Source organism: Diospyros lotus, chromosome 8, assembly GCF_014633365.1.
Source record: "Diospyros lotus cultivar Yz01 chromosome 8, ASM1463336v1, whole genome shotgun sequence".
NCBI lineage: Eukaryota > Viridiplantae > Streptophyta > Magnoliopsida > Ericales > Ebenaceae > Diospyros > Diospyros lotus.
This window is the reverse complement of record NC_068345.1, coordinates 34,313,865-34,329,340: the sequence shown is the minus strand read 5'-3', so window position 1 is coordinate 34,329,340 and position 15,476 is coordinate 34,313,865. Positions and strand designations below refer to the sequence as shown.

Here is a 15,476-nt window from a genome sequence, read left to right as displayed (position 1 = left end):
TTTTGATGTTTAACTAATGCAATATTACATTGTATGTAATTAAATAAATGCATACCTACTTGGCTGATGTCGATATCGATTGGGTGTAGTAATTGTATCCTTTTTAAACTGTAGAGGCATAGTCAATTCACACCAAACAAATTATTCAAAATCAATTCGCAGCTCTCGTTAAATTATTAGTCAGAAAACCTCAAGCCACCAGCACACGTGTGTTCTTCTTAATCTTTCAAAACCCAACTCAACCCCTCGAGCAAATTTATACCAAGCAAAAAGAAGAAAAAACACACGAGAGAGAGTGCAAGAACAAAGGTGGCCAAGTTAATCATATAACGTTTTCAAAATATGAGCACTTGTCGAGAATAATTATAAACTTTGGTTTAATTTTTTTTAATAGTTTTATTTGTAATATTTTAAAACAATATCTTTTATGATTGCACAATTATTGAAGTATTGTATTATCTTTCGACATAATATTTGTTATTTTCTTTAAATTTATCTATTTATCAATCGGTCTAAGTGTTTTATCTTTTTATTTATTTTTAAATATTAAAAATATAATAATAATTTAAAATATTTGACAAGAATTAATATCCACTATTTAAATTTCGTCTATATATCATTTTTTTAATATATGAATAATTTTTTTATAATTTAAATATTTAATCTTGATTTTTATTTTATTTTCATTATGAGTTTATGTTAATATTATTATATAAATGCACTTTAATTGTAGCATACAATGTTAATCAACACATCTTACAATCTGTCAAGTGAAGAATTTTATTTTTTTTTAAATATAATGTCATAATCTTAATTAATTTATATATTTTTTTAAAAATATGAATCGATAAATGGTCCAATAATTAACTAAGAAATTCTTTTGTTTTTTATTTAATATGTGATTTAATTTTTTTAAATTAATATTTTCTCAGTAACTTTGATATCAAAATTAAAAATAATTTATAAACAATTTTATAATTTTTAAATTTTAATCCAACTTTTTATTATTTAAATATAAAAAAAATCTAAAATATTATTAGGAGGGAACATGTCGGTGCAGAACAAACATAGTTCCAAAATTGAATATCGATGGATGACAACAGTTATATTTAAGTTTTATTTTTTATATATATTTAATGTCTACATGAACGTTCATGTTGAAGTTGAATTGAACCACCAGGCTACACGTATCTCCTACATGTGAGGTAGGAGAAGGAATGATTTCATGATCTCCGCCATCTCCATGTGTTTGAAGGTTAAAGTGAATGTAATTGGGGGAAATGGCCGCAGATTCGAGGTGAAAATCGAGGTTTGCGAGACAGAGAGGGCGCGTGAGAATTGAAATTCACAGATCACAATTGCCATTTGCCACCTCCAAGCCCGCATTTACCATCGCCGAAACTCGCAGAATCCAGATCTTCTTCGTCAAAGTAACACACAGAGGCATATGCGCTCTACGACAAAGAAAAATGAAGAAAGAGACGCTTGCTCCGTCGTCATCGCAGTAGTGTTAGCTGTCTTCGACTCTCTCTCTCTCTCTCTCTACGTGTCGTGTCCTCTGGCATTGCGTCTCTCCCGCTGTCCCACCGACAGATCGTTTCTTATCGCTGGTATAAACTAATTGCAAGTATCAGATTTGAAGTTCCTGCCGATTGCCGAGAGGAAATTGGGAAGGGGAGAAGAAATGGAAGGCGAGAAGAAATCTTCGGCTATTTCGAATGTCGGTGCGTGGGCGATGAACGTGATAAGTTCGGTCGGAATCATCATGGCCAACAAGCAGCTGATGTCCGTTAATGGTTATGCTTTCAGCTTTGGTCAGTGTCTCTCTCCCTATGATCTGATTCTTTTATGATCTCTTTTGAAGCAAAATAGTTCCTCAGTGCCAACTCAGCCACTTTATGGTAGATGTGATCCAAGTCCTTTGCGGCAATTGAATTATTTATCTGTTTAAGGAGAATAACTCCACACCACATAGTTGAATCTACAACGAATTATTAAATCCATAACTCGTTGATTCCCGATCTTTTTTCAGCCAACTTAGGATGGAAGTCATGGGACACAATAGGAAAACCAGAGTGTGAAGATAAGCTCAGTGTCTGAAATTTAACTTTGTTCACGACCTTATCCTGATTAGCAATCTGTCTCTTCCTGAATTATTATTGAGAATTTCTGAATATCATAGAGGTTATTTTTAGCACACCAGTGTAATCAATAGACTAAAACTAATAATGGAGGTAAATATGCAAATATTAGGAATTTACAGTAATTGGAAAATCAAAACAGTGAAGCTACAAATTGAGAAGTCTTAAATCAAATGTAGAATTGGCAAACCGATTTCTAACTGGATATAATAAAGTAATTGCAGAAAACAAGATGTTTCCCAAAAATTGCTAAACTAATGTTGTGAAAAATGGAATTTAGTTCATACACAATAAAAGCTCATCCTGATAGCTATGGACCTTGATTCTTGCCACATTGTTGGTTAACATAGTAAATTTCGTGCAGTTTTGTAAAAGAAGTTCTTGATTTACATTATTACCTTTTCAGTTCTTAGAACTGTGAAGATCCAAATTAATTCATGTATTGCAGTCCTTGCCTTCAGACCCAGTGTGATAGCAAATGCCTTTGAAGAATCATGTCATTCTTTTTTGTCAGCCTTGGTCACCTCTTCATAATCTTTCCATATCAAAGCACTCCTCCAACAGCTGGTATTGTGCACCATTGGATAGAAAATTTTATATTCTGTTGCAGTTGATTATAGTCAGCTTCAGATAATATAGTCACCTTCAGAAATTTAAATTCCTTTTTTCAAATGACAGAATTTTAGAAAATCATTTTGCAACATATTATGAATCATATGTTGAGATTACTTGACAAAGGCATAATAGCTTATAACTTTGCATGTACAAGGAACTTTATGATTTTCCTTTGGTTGACAGTATTGGTGGAATATATTGCAAAACATATGGAACTTTCACCAATTTATCCTTTTAGATTCCATAAAATTTCCGTCCAATCACTACTTATAATTGTTTTACTAGATACAATTACTCCTTTTTTTTTTAAAAAAAAGCCAGAAGTCCAATTCGTGAGTCTGATATGGTGGAATCTTTTTAGCACGTCTGTTCAGTCACTTCCTTCTGCTTGGAGTCACTTTTTGTAACCTTGATTTCCTATGCACTTCTAAGATACACAGGCTATGTGCACCCTTTGACAGAAAAAATCATCAGAATCTACTATTTTCCACATCCTATTTTCATCAATTGAAATCAACTGAGCAATATATTGCGACCATGGACTTTGAACTTGCATTATAGTGGAATTCATTAGCTGCAAAAACAACTCAAATAACCTAACCTTAGTAAGCTTATGTATAGGTGTGAAAAAGGTCGGACCGTACTTGGATTACATGCAGCCTGCATGTGGGGGCTGCCTGCCTTACTTGTTGCAGCTTATAAAGCACGAACAATTTTTAGGGGATGTTGTATTTATGTCGTTGTGTGTTAGATAATCCGACACTTTGACATGCCTCTGACACATATAAGAAGCCCATGTGGCATGTCCAACACTTTCTTAAATTTTTTTAAAAGAATACGAAAGGGGACACCCGTGAGGGGACACGTGTGGACATGTCGAAGACTAAAAGACTAAGGGTTTTCATACTCTTCACCCTTCTGTTCTTTAACTCTTTAAATATTAACTGAATTGTGAGGGACAAAGACAACTGACTATGAGTTGATTACTAATTAGACTAGAGTTATTCATTTGGAATTTTGACTTACGAATTTTAAATGCATATTTGTGAGTTTGAATTATAGTTTTGAATCTTTTGATTCTTTATTATGCTTTAAAGAAATTAAAAAAAATTATTAATTATCATATCTTGACCATGTCGTGTCCTATTTTTTTGAAAAATGTCATGCCCCATGTCTAGCATCTCATGTCTGTGTCTATGCTTCGCAGGTTGCAGCATGCCTTTCCCCGTCCCCACTCTATAAATGGACTTCTCATTTCTTTTACATGTTCTCTTAAGTCTAACAATTTCTCCTATGATCTTACACTCTGTTTCTTTCTCTTGCTCTCTCTCAAATTTTCAAAATTTGAACAAACATATTTTCTATAGCAGCCATATGTTGTATTTTTTGTGTGAATGGCACAATTTCCTGAATTCATAGAAACTCCTGACTCACAACAGGCTGGTGGTAGCTCTTCAGCTGTACCACGTACAGTGGAAGGGCAACTTTAATAATTGATATATAAGAGAAATCTATAATCCCTGAATCTTCCAAAATATTCAACAATATTATAGCATTTTTATACTCACAACTACTATTTTAAAATTGATTTTCAGAGTTTCATCTAGTTTTAATGTTTGATAAAAATCTTTTATAGGGAAATCCCAACTGACCTTATTCTAATTTTTAAAAAATTCTCCTTTACCAAAAATCTTCCAAAACCTTCTTTTATGGGGTAAATTATTTTGTAATAAATGTGCATGTTATATTTTGTGAAGTAGAGAGAAAGAGAGAGAGAGAAAATGATATGGAGGGAAAAAGAATATCTGAATTCTCTATTCACTATTAGGTGTATATACAGCTCTACAAAACAAGCTAACTCACTTTGTACAACTAAGAGAAACAACACTATGTACAATACAACGAAGCTGTATCCTCTAACACTCCCCCTCAAGCAGGTGCATATATATCATATGTGCCTGACTTGGTACAAATGTAATCAAGTTGTGGACCCCATAATGCCTTTGTAAGAAGATCAGCTAGTTGGTCATTAGAGCTAACAAATGAGGTACTAATCTCTTCAAACACTAGCTTCTGTCTCATAAAATGATAGTAGATTTCTATGTGTTTAGTTCATTCATGAAAAATAGGATTAAAGGCAATATATAGGGCTGTCTGATTATCACAAATAAGTTGCATAGGCCTTGAGTCTCTAAATCTTAATTCTTTAAGGAGTTTCTGAACCCAAATCAGCTCATAGGTAGCTACAGCCATGGCCTGATGTTCTTCTTCAACACTAAATCTAGCCACAACATTATGCTTCTTAGTTTTCCAAGACAAAAAATTACCTCCAACCAAGATGCAATTGCCTGAAGTAGAGCATCAATCCATGGGACAACCAACCCAATCGGCATCACTGTATCCAACAATCTTCTTATGTCCCTTGTTCTCAAACAACGAACTCTTACTAGGAGCACTCCTAATGCACCTTAAGATACACAATAAGGCATGCCAATGGTTGTCACAAGGGATGTCCAAGAATTGACTCACCACACTTACAACAAAAGAGATGTTTGGCTATGTAATGGTGAGGTAATTAAGCTTCCCAACCAATCTCCTATATTGCCAAGGATCCTCCAATGGCTCCCTCTATCCCATCCATAGGAGTATTTATAGGCCAGGAATCAAGCATACTGTCAAGCCCTCAAATTGTGGGCTTGACAATTGAAAGAATTTGGATTGAATTTCGAGAAGAATAGATAGAATGAGGAAGGGAGAAACAACAGATAGAATAAGGAAGAAGGAAAAATAGAGAGCGAGAGAGAATGAGAGAAAGATTAAAGAGAGAATTGAGAGAGAAGACTTGTCATTATTCTCGATGCCCTTGTCTTACTGCCATAGGTCTCTAGCAACCATAACAACCTTCTAACAATGTAACAACCACTAACTAATCATAACAACTTCTGTTACACAGCTGATTAACCCTAACGGTTACTATAGTTGTTCTACTGATACATATACTGACTTACTCCTGTGGTCGTGACAATCCCCTCCCCTTCAAACAATTCTTGACCCCAAGAATTCAAAATAGCTATGCCTTTTTCGTCACCCAATTCTAGCTGGTTCTTCTTCGTTTTCGTCCTCTCTTCCTTCCATGTTAAGGAGCTGTTTTGGCATTAGTGGCCAAAGATGAATTTATTGCCACACTTATAGCATAATCCCAGCTTTTGTCTCTGCTCCATCGTAGCTGATTTGGCTGCATCATGGTTGGGATAAACCTTAGAATTCACCTGCACATGATTCCCTTCCAGTGGTTGATACAATGAAGGCTGAATTTCCACTTCCATCGTGTACTTATTGCAAATCACTTCCAATGTAAGCTCTTGTAGCCTGGCTTTCTCCGCTGCTTGTTTAATTGATGATGGCATCATCATCTTCACCATCGATCGCAACTTGTCCTTCAATCCGTTAATAAAGTTAGATACAAAATATGGCTCAGTTAAACTCAGTTGGGCCATCCCTATTATTGCCCTCAACTCTTCAAACCTCTTTAGGTAGTCTTCAACCGACCCCTCTTGCCTCAATTTGTTAAATTCTTCCACCACGTTTGCCATGCTCTTCTCACCAAACCGGCCACATAATTCTTTTGAAAATTCCAGCCAAGACACTACTCCACCCTTAGCTTGCTTCCAACCTTGATACCATGCGTCTGCAGTGTCATTAAGATACACTGTTGCCGTAGTCACCTTTTGCTCTTCCCTGATTCGGTACAATTCGAAAAATCTCTCACAACGACGAACCTAGCATCTTAGCTTCACCCCTTTAAAGATTGGAATTTCCAATCGAGGTGTCGGGGTATGGCTAATACTTGAAGAAGCAGGACCCCTTCCCTGAGTTTCCTGCTCCCCTGCAAACCCATCCTCCATAGCCCTCAGCCCATCCGATCTGGGCAGAATACCATCTTGGTCCAAGATCGGTTCCAACCCTGTTCTTGGAGGGTAATCTACTGGTAAACGGAATTGTGACAAGGCGAACAACATGTTACACATTCTGCCAATCTTCTGCCTGTAGTAGTTCGCCCGTTCTTGGCCCTTCTCCAGCTCATGTATACTATCCTTCAGGGCTACCATATCCTCCCAACTCTAGTTCTTTATGGTCGCCATGTCCTCCTGCATGCGCGCCATACCGAACTCCAGAAACTCCATGTCTTGTTAGCTAGCAATAGGCTTCCTCAGAGGAAGAGGCACAATATCCCATGTCTCATTAGCTAGCAAGGCAAACATCTCCTCATCCATAGCATGTTGCCACCTAGGGTAAGAAAAAGCCTCTACATCTGTCTTAGGAAAAGAAATAAAAGAAAGAGCAGAAACAAAAGCATAATGGACAAGTGACAAATGATGATTGTTCACGAAAGTATAAATGGGATGAGGATTCCAAGTGGCACATGTACCTTGTGAATAGGAGCATGGGTAGAAACGGAGGGAGACAAAACAATGGCACCATCTATAGAAGACATGAATCTAAAGGAACATCACCATTAGCAATAGGAGGTGCTGGAGCTACTATAGAAGGTACTGGAGTAGATAGTGGTCTAGAACGATGATGATAAGTCTGAAAAGGAGCAGGAACAACAGGAGTTGGAATAGACACAAGGATTGGAGGATGAAAAGATGGAACAGGAAGAACATAATGAAGATGGGAAGAAGTACTAGATGCTAAAGAGAAAAAGGGAGTAGACCCAAAGAAGGTGACATCAGAAGAGAGAAAGTATCTACTTCTACCAAGATCAAGTGAGTAGCACTTATATGCCTTCTGAAGACGAGAGTAACCTAGGAACACGCATTTAATTCCTCTTCAATCTAATCTGTTGATTCTTCATTAATCTGAGATTTCACACTAGGATTGTCTCAGGTGATTCCCAACTAGTCTATATTCACTCAATTTCATTGTCTCAGGTTTGAGCTATAACCTTATCAAATTCTGGAGTGGTGAGTTTATCTTCTCCTATAGCTGCATCCTTCAAACATATTTTAAGGTTATGTGTACAAGATAGAATCAATGTCAATATTACTCTAGTACTAGCTTAAAAACAATAAAAAATTTACTTATATATATATGTGTGTGCATGTCTAGTAAGCCTAGTGAAGAATATGTTTTTAAAAGAATGGAATAAAGTCAAAACGCCATCACCAACGGAGTATCAAGCCAAAATGGACTATCCTCATCCCTTAACCTAACCACCTGACCTCTCCACAGTAAATAGTGGATGACCAATCTTTACTAGTACTATTGTTTTACCATTATTTTATTCTTTAGAGATTCTTTCTACCATCATACTTGCTTTATCTGGTGTTTTCTTTTCGTTTTGTTCTTGACACTTAAGTAGCTTCACAGAAATAATCCCTTTGCTTGCTCACCTCTCATCATTCCAAATTGTACTCGACCAGGAAGAGCAATACTTGTTTAGCACTTGTGTGGAACTCAATATATATCACATCCTCCCAGTAATTTGGATACTTAAGACTTCCGCTAACCCCCACATTAGAATCCAACGTTTTGGTGATTCTGTTGTGGAGGAATGGTAATTAATCAAGTATTCCATTCAAGGTGAGTGGTCAACTAGCTATTGATTAATACAAAAAATGCTTGAATCTTTTTTTTTTTGGGTATTTAAGTGGAAATCCTCAAATCAATAGATTTCTAGGCATGGCACAGTTGAGAGGCAAGCAACCAAAGGCCACCTTTGGCCTAAGATACAACCAATCAGATTTGTGGCAGGGGCTGGGGTAGAATTCTCCCTGGGGGCCCAACTAAAAGGATGAGGATGATGATTAACATGAATACAAATAATGAATTAATTTTCCTTCCAAGATTGGCAAAGTTGAACTACTATCATTTATATTAAGACAATCCATATTCTCAATTTAATGACTCAATAATTGAATTAAACTTTGAAAAGAAAAATAATCTAAACTGTGTCAAATCTTGGAAGTGATGTTTTAGCATCTGCATAGACATTTTCTTAAACAACCTTTTTCTTAGATTTTGAGCCAGTAGATATTTTCTTTCATTCTGTGACCTAGTCTATCTTTTCCTAGAAAATTAGTTATGCTTGTTAGTGCTTATTCTATGAACCTTAATCATCTTTCTACAATTTTAGTCTCATTCACTAATGTGATAATATAATAACCTGAAAAAGTAATCTCCAGTTAACTCTGGGAGTATGACCAGAAGGATTTCTAAGGAATATGGATTTTTTTTTTTTCTGGCGGGTTGGAGGTGTAGGGAAGGGAGATGTGCAGGCCAACCAAGTTTTGTTCTTCAAATTTTAGTTGGAGTTGGAAGAGAACATTTCAGTCCATAGTTATGGTTAGTAAGAAGTCCAATTTTCTAATATCATGTTTGCCTCTTGTGGCTGAAATATTCAAACGCATGGAGAACACATTTCCTTGAATTTTATTCTTAATCTAAGCTAAACTGTCAATGTTACATTGCCGGTCTGGTTTGTTACATGTCTTGTCTATTTGGGATAAATTGAATTTTACTGCTAATCTGTTAAGTATCTTTGCTTTGATGTGTTTCAACCGACCATGATTTTAACTGATCTTCATATTTTGCTTTCTCCAGCTACAACCTTAACTGGTTTCCACTTTGCTGTGACTGCACTGGTTGGCCTGGTGTCAAATGCCACAGGTTACTCTGCATCAAAGCATGTTCCTCTTTGGGAGCTTGTCTGGTTTTCACTAGTTGCCAATACCTCTATCACTGGGATGAATCTTAGTCTTATGCTGAACTCTGTTGGATTTTACCAGGTAAGGATTTTTATGAACAATATCTATGTTTTCATGTAATGCAGGTTAGACAATTGCTTTTCTATCGAACTTGGTGGTTATTTCTGTGCCGTGCTACTAATGTCTTGAGCCATTGTTTTCCTAGGCTAGTTTTCCTTTGAGATGTTAATGGAAGTTGCTTCTTATTTTTTTGCAGTAATTTTATTTAAATATAATCATAGGCATGTATGTTCAGTGCTAAGTTACTTTACTGTTATTTCCTTTATGCTTTATTATTTATAGTACTTTGAAGATTAGATCATTAACATCAAACATAACCTACAAAACTTTGGTCCATGTTTGAGAAAATAATAATAATTGTGAGAATGGAATAATTTTATTCATTCATTTACACAAAACAATATTGCCCTAGTTATAGGGTTGAGGAATTATAACATAGGAAAGATTACAATAGCTAAAACTAGGAAAGGTTGTCTATACAAGGTTTAGGAAAGTATCCTAAACTGAAATTAAGAAAGTATCCTAACTTGATTTAGCAATTTCTAAACAACTAAAGATTAGATCATCTTCCAAACTTAGGGTGGATAATTATTCAACCTTCCATATCCTTTCCTCGGTGAATCCTTTAGGAATCAACACTCTCCCTCAAGCTAGTGAATAAATATCTATCATTCCTAGCTTGCATACCGAGTCTTCAAACCTTTTAGCAGCTAGCCCCTTTGTCAGTAGATCAGCCAATTGTTTTTTAAAGGGAATATAGGGTATGTGAATCAAACTTGCTTCCAACTTTTCCTTTATAAAATGTTGGTCTATCTCTATATGCTTTGTCCTGTCATGTTGCACAGGATTATGTGCAATACTAATGTCTGATTTATTATCACAAAATAGCTTGATCGGTCCATTGCTAGTAACTCTTAGATCTTCTAGAACAATCTTTAGCCACAACAATTCACATAGATCGAGTGCCATGGCCCTAAATTCTACTTTAGCACTAGACCTAACCACAATACTTTGTTTCTTACTTCTCCAGGATACCAAATGCCCTCCTAGGAGCACACAATAACCAACTGTAGACCATTTATTAGCTAGGGAACCTGCATAATCTGCATCTGTATACCCTTTAATATCCAAGTCATTTCTTGATTTGAACAAAATTCCCTTGCCCAGTGTTGTTTTCAAATAGCATAGGATCCTCCTCATTGCCTGCATGTGTTCCGTGGTTAGACTATGCATAAATTGGCTTACTAGGCTAACAACAAATGCAATGTCTGGTCTAGTATGTAAGAGATTGTCACTGCCTAGCCTGACAACACTCTTCCTCCCAATTCAGATATGAATTAGGAGGACCCAAGACCCAAACAGAGAGTAGTGACAAATAGAAAGAAGAACGAGAGTGAACAGAGAGAAGAATAGGAGAAAACTGAGAATTGGAGGAGAGAGTAGTAAGAATTCCGACTTTCATTCATACCATTTCCCTTGTTCAAGTAGGAAGATATACGCCAGTGTCTGGGAGAAGAGATTCTCCTGCCAGGGTGGGCCCTACTCCTTTAACAAACTTGATATTCCCTAACCATCTCTGCACATGATAGTAACTACCTTCTTCTAGAACTTATAGTAGTAAAATAAAGAGGCTATTACTATCTAAGGAATTACAACAACATAAGCAGTAAATAGCAATAGTAGATAACAACAATAGAAATTTAAAAATAAGCTTTAGAGAGGCTCTTCTCGTGACATTCCCCCTGCCTTAATCATTTTCTTATCCTCAAGAAATGTTAAGGAGGCTAGCCGCTCTTGGAAACTGCTTGAAAAGATTCGGTAGGTACTCCCAGGTGTTGTCTTCCAAGGGTTTTCCCTGCCACCTGACCAACACTTGAATGAGGGGAGCCCTATGTTTGTATATCACTCTCTGCTCTAAAATAACTTCGGGTTCCACTGTTTGTCTAGCCTTCATAGGAATGAGGGGTAGAGCAGCACTCATTGGTTGTTCTCCCACTGCCTTCTTAAGGAGTGACACATGAAATACATGGCGAATGAGCGACCCTGTGGGCAACCTCAGTCGATATACCACCTTCCTCACCTTGGCTTCTATAGGAAATGGCCCATAGTACTTAGGATTGAGCTTGGTTGCCCTTCCCCTTGTAATGGACTTAAGGTGAGGGTACCTCAACCTCAAGTATACTTCACTTCCCACTTCAAACTCTCGTTCGCTTCTCCTCCTATTCGCAAACTGCTTCATGCGATTACGAGCCGAGGCCAGTTCTTGCTTTAGCTATTGTGTCACCTCGCTCCTTCGTTGCAAGTAATCATCTACCGAAGCTGCCCTGGGTTCTTCACCTACCGCAGGCAGAATAGGCGGCTGGTATCCAAATAAGGCCTCAAATGAGGTCATCTTAATGGAGGAGTAGTGGGAAGTATTGTACCACCACTGGGCCAAGGCCAGCCATTTGTGCCATTCCTTAGGTTGCACTAGGCAGATGCATCTCAGGTAGGTCTCAAGACTTTGGTTCCCCCTCTTGGTTTGGCTATCCATTTGATGGTGATGAGTAGTTGACATGCTCAACTTTGTTCCTAGTGACCTCTTCAATTCCTGCCACATCGTGCTGGTAAAAATCCGGTCTCTATCTAAAATTATGGTCTTGGGGAGTCCCATGTAATTTAACCACTCGGTCCAAGAAGTCCCTAGCCACCTCTTGAGCTATGTAAGGGTGAGTTAATTCTATGAAATGGGCAAACTTAGTCAGTTTGTCCACCACTACTAGGATGTTATCCCTGCCTTTTGACTCCGACAATCCTTCCATAAAGTCCATAGATACACTTGACCAGGCTTGTTCGGGAATAGGCAAGGGTTGTAGTAGCCCAAGGTAGGCTACTATTTCTAACTTGCATCTCTTACAGATGTCACATGCTTGCACTAGTTTCTTAATCTCTGATTTCATTCTTAGCTAATAAAAAACCCGTTTCACCCTCAAGTACGTGTTTTGCTCCCCTTAATGCCCCCCATGGGTGATTCATGTAAGGCTTGAAATATCTTCCTCTTTAGGTTTGCCTTATCCCCAATCACAACTCTTCCCTGGTATCTCAGCATCCCGTTCTTTAAAGTATACCCATTCCCCACGTCGGCTCCGACTGTTAATCCTTCCAGCAAGGGCTTAAGCTTCTCGTCTCCTTCATAACTGTCAATCACCTCTCGATACCACTAGGGTATCACTTCTGTCATGGCTGCAGAACTCCCCTCTTCATGGCACCTTGAGAGTGCATCGGCAGCTATATTTTCTTTTCCCTTTCTCTACTGTATAATGTAGTCCAACCCCATGAGTTTGGCCATTCCTTTCCTCTATAGCCATGTTTGAAGCCTTTGTTATAATAAGAACTTCAAACTCTCATGGTAAGTCTTGATTATAAATTTTCCTCCCTCCAAATAGTGCCTCCACTTGTCGACAACCATCAATATGGCTAAGAACTCCCTCTCATATATACTGAGCCCCGAGTGTTTAGGACCTAACACTTGACTTAGGAACACTAGAGCCCCTCTTGCACCAAAACCGCCCCTATTCCAAATCCACTTGCATCTGTTTCCAGGATAAAGGCCTTATTGAAATCTGGTAGTCTCAAAACTGGTACCCTGCTCATGGCCCCTTTCAATTTCTCAAAGGCCTCCTCTGCCTTTGGGTCCCAACTGAAACCTCATTTCTTTAACAATTCAGTTAAGGGCTTGCTAATTATTCCATAGTTCTTCACAAATCGGCAGTAATACCCTGTAACCCCAAAAATCCTCTGAAGGCTCTCACCAAATTCGGCAGGACACCATGGCCTCCACCTTTCGGGGGTCGGTACTCATTCATCCTTGTGATATAATGTGCCCCAAATATTCGACTTGCCCTTGACCAAATGCACACTTAGACTTCTTAATAAATAGTTGGTGGGATCGGGGGATGTCAAGGGTAGTTCTAAGGTGAAGTAGATGTAGTTCAAAAGAAGGGCTATAAATGAGTATGTCATCAAAGAATACCAATATAAACTTTTGAAGATAGGGTTACAAAATTCTGTTCATGAGAGATTGAAAAGTGGTTGGGGCATTGGTGAGTTCAAATGGCATCACCAAGAATTCAAAGTGCCCATGATGAGTTCTAAAGGTTGTTTTTGTGGATATCCTCGGGTTTCATCCTAATTTGATGGTAACCTAAGCGTATGTCAAGCTTAAAAAAGAATTGAGCATTGTGTAGTTCATCCAAGAGATCTTCTACCAAGGGTATAGGGAATTTATCTTTGATGGTTATAGCATTTAATTGGCCATAATCCACACAAAACCGCCATGTCCTATCTTTCTTTTTAACCAATAGGATAGGGGAAGCAAAGGGACTTTGGCTTGGTCTAATGATGGCTTGTTGTAACATTTCCTTTACCATTTTTTTGATTTCATTTTTCTAGAGCGATGGGTAACGGTAAGTTCTGATGTTAACAGGCCCAGTGTGTGGTTTTAAGTTAATAGAGTGGTCATGCATTCGGGTAGGGGGAACTGATTGGGGTTCAAGGAAGAGATCCTCATACTCTACCAGCAGTTTATTAAGGAGGTTTAAGTGATGTACCTGATCGGGCATCCCTTGGGGTGCGCTCACCATTAGGTATATCTCCCCTTATAGTGCTAGATCTCCTTGTATCTCCTCAGTTGCCACAATCGAAAAGAGGTGTGCCAACTATCCTCATTTCCCTTTAATCACCCTTTGCAGTCTCTTCCTCGATATCATTTTGCACGTTCCCACCTCTTTTCCCTCAGATAATGTCATTTTCGTTCCCTCCTACTCAAAGGATACTTCCATCCGATTAAAATCAAAACTAATGGGGCTAACCCCTTTCATCCAATCTACTCCTAAAACCACATCATAGCCACCTAGCTGCAGTAGTCTCAGATCTATTTTGAATTTTTCTCCTTGCATCTCCCAGCAAAAGCCATTGTAGGCCGATTTGCTCAACACCCGTTGGCTGTTAGCCACTGTCACACTCAAAGGTGGAGTCCCTATTAGTTAGCACTTCAGTCTCTTTGTTGTGCTTTCATCTAGAAAGTTGTGGGTACTCCCACTATCTATCAAGATCATGAGATTGTTGCCCTTAGAGTGCCCCTCCACCTTAATGATCTTGTTGTTAGTTACTCCTTTTAAGGCGTGAATGGAGATCTCTCCATTATCCTCTGCCCTGATCTCCTCGTCATCTCCTTCTATCTCCTCTTCATCCCCTTCTAACAAGAGAATCTGCCTCTTACAGGGTTGCCCTGGGTGGTATTTGTTACCACATCTGAAGCAAAGGCTGACCAACCTCCTTTGTTCCCTTAATTGCTCCCCATAAGGAACTAAGTTGGATCCACCTACACTCTTCACCCCTTGGTTACCTCTTGCTATATCCTGGTGGTAACTTTTTCCCCCAACAGGGTTTGTTCCCAGAGCCACCCCTATCTGTTGTTGCCTCTGTTTCTTCATCAGTGTCTCTACAGACATTTCCTGTAATTGGGCACTTTCAGAGGCTTGCTCCACTGTCCTTGGCCTCATCATTTTGACCATTGGTGGTAATTCCTCATTCAAGCCACTCAGAAAGCTTGACACAAAATAAGCCTCTGACAAATGAGGGTTGTGGCATGTCATAAACGATCTTAGTTCTTCAAACTTTTGTAAATAAGCCTCAACGCTCCCTATTTGTTTAAGCTTATTGAACTCTTCTATCGTATCCACCATACTCCTTTCTCTAAATCGCTCACAATTTTTCAGAGAACTCTCCCCATGTGTAATCTTCTCTCACACTAGGGCACCCTTGAAACCATGCATCCACTGCTTCATTGAAGTAAGCAGTGGCCAGCAACACCCTCTGTCCTTTGGGTATGTTGTGCCAGTTGAACAACCTTTTTCATTTCCTCAACCACCATTGGGGGTTAGTTCCTTTGAACATTGGTATCTCCATT

The 15,476-nt window shown here is 38.2% G+C and overlaps 1 protein-coding gene across 2 annotated transcripts in view; it reads left to right on the top strand.

Annotated features, from left to right (window-relative positions):
- The first annotated feature begins 1,162 nt into the window (after positions 1 to 1,162).
- LOC127807933 (UDP-rhamnose/UDP-galactose transporter 2-like) overlaps positions 1,163 to 15,476 on the top strand; it is a 45,183-nt gene continuing 30,869 nt past the window's right edge. For both annotated transcript variants that reach the window (XM_052346169.1, XM_052346168.1), the window contains exons 1-2: positions 1,163 to 1,814; positions 9,363 to 9,547. In XM_052346169.1, the coding sequence (XP_052202129.1) occupies positions 1,685 to 1,814; positions 9,363 to 9,547 (315 nt within the window). In that variant the 5' untranslated portion in view covers positions 1,163 to 1,684. The remainder of the gene's footprint in view (positions 1,815 to 9,362; positions 9,548 to 15,476) is intronic.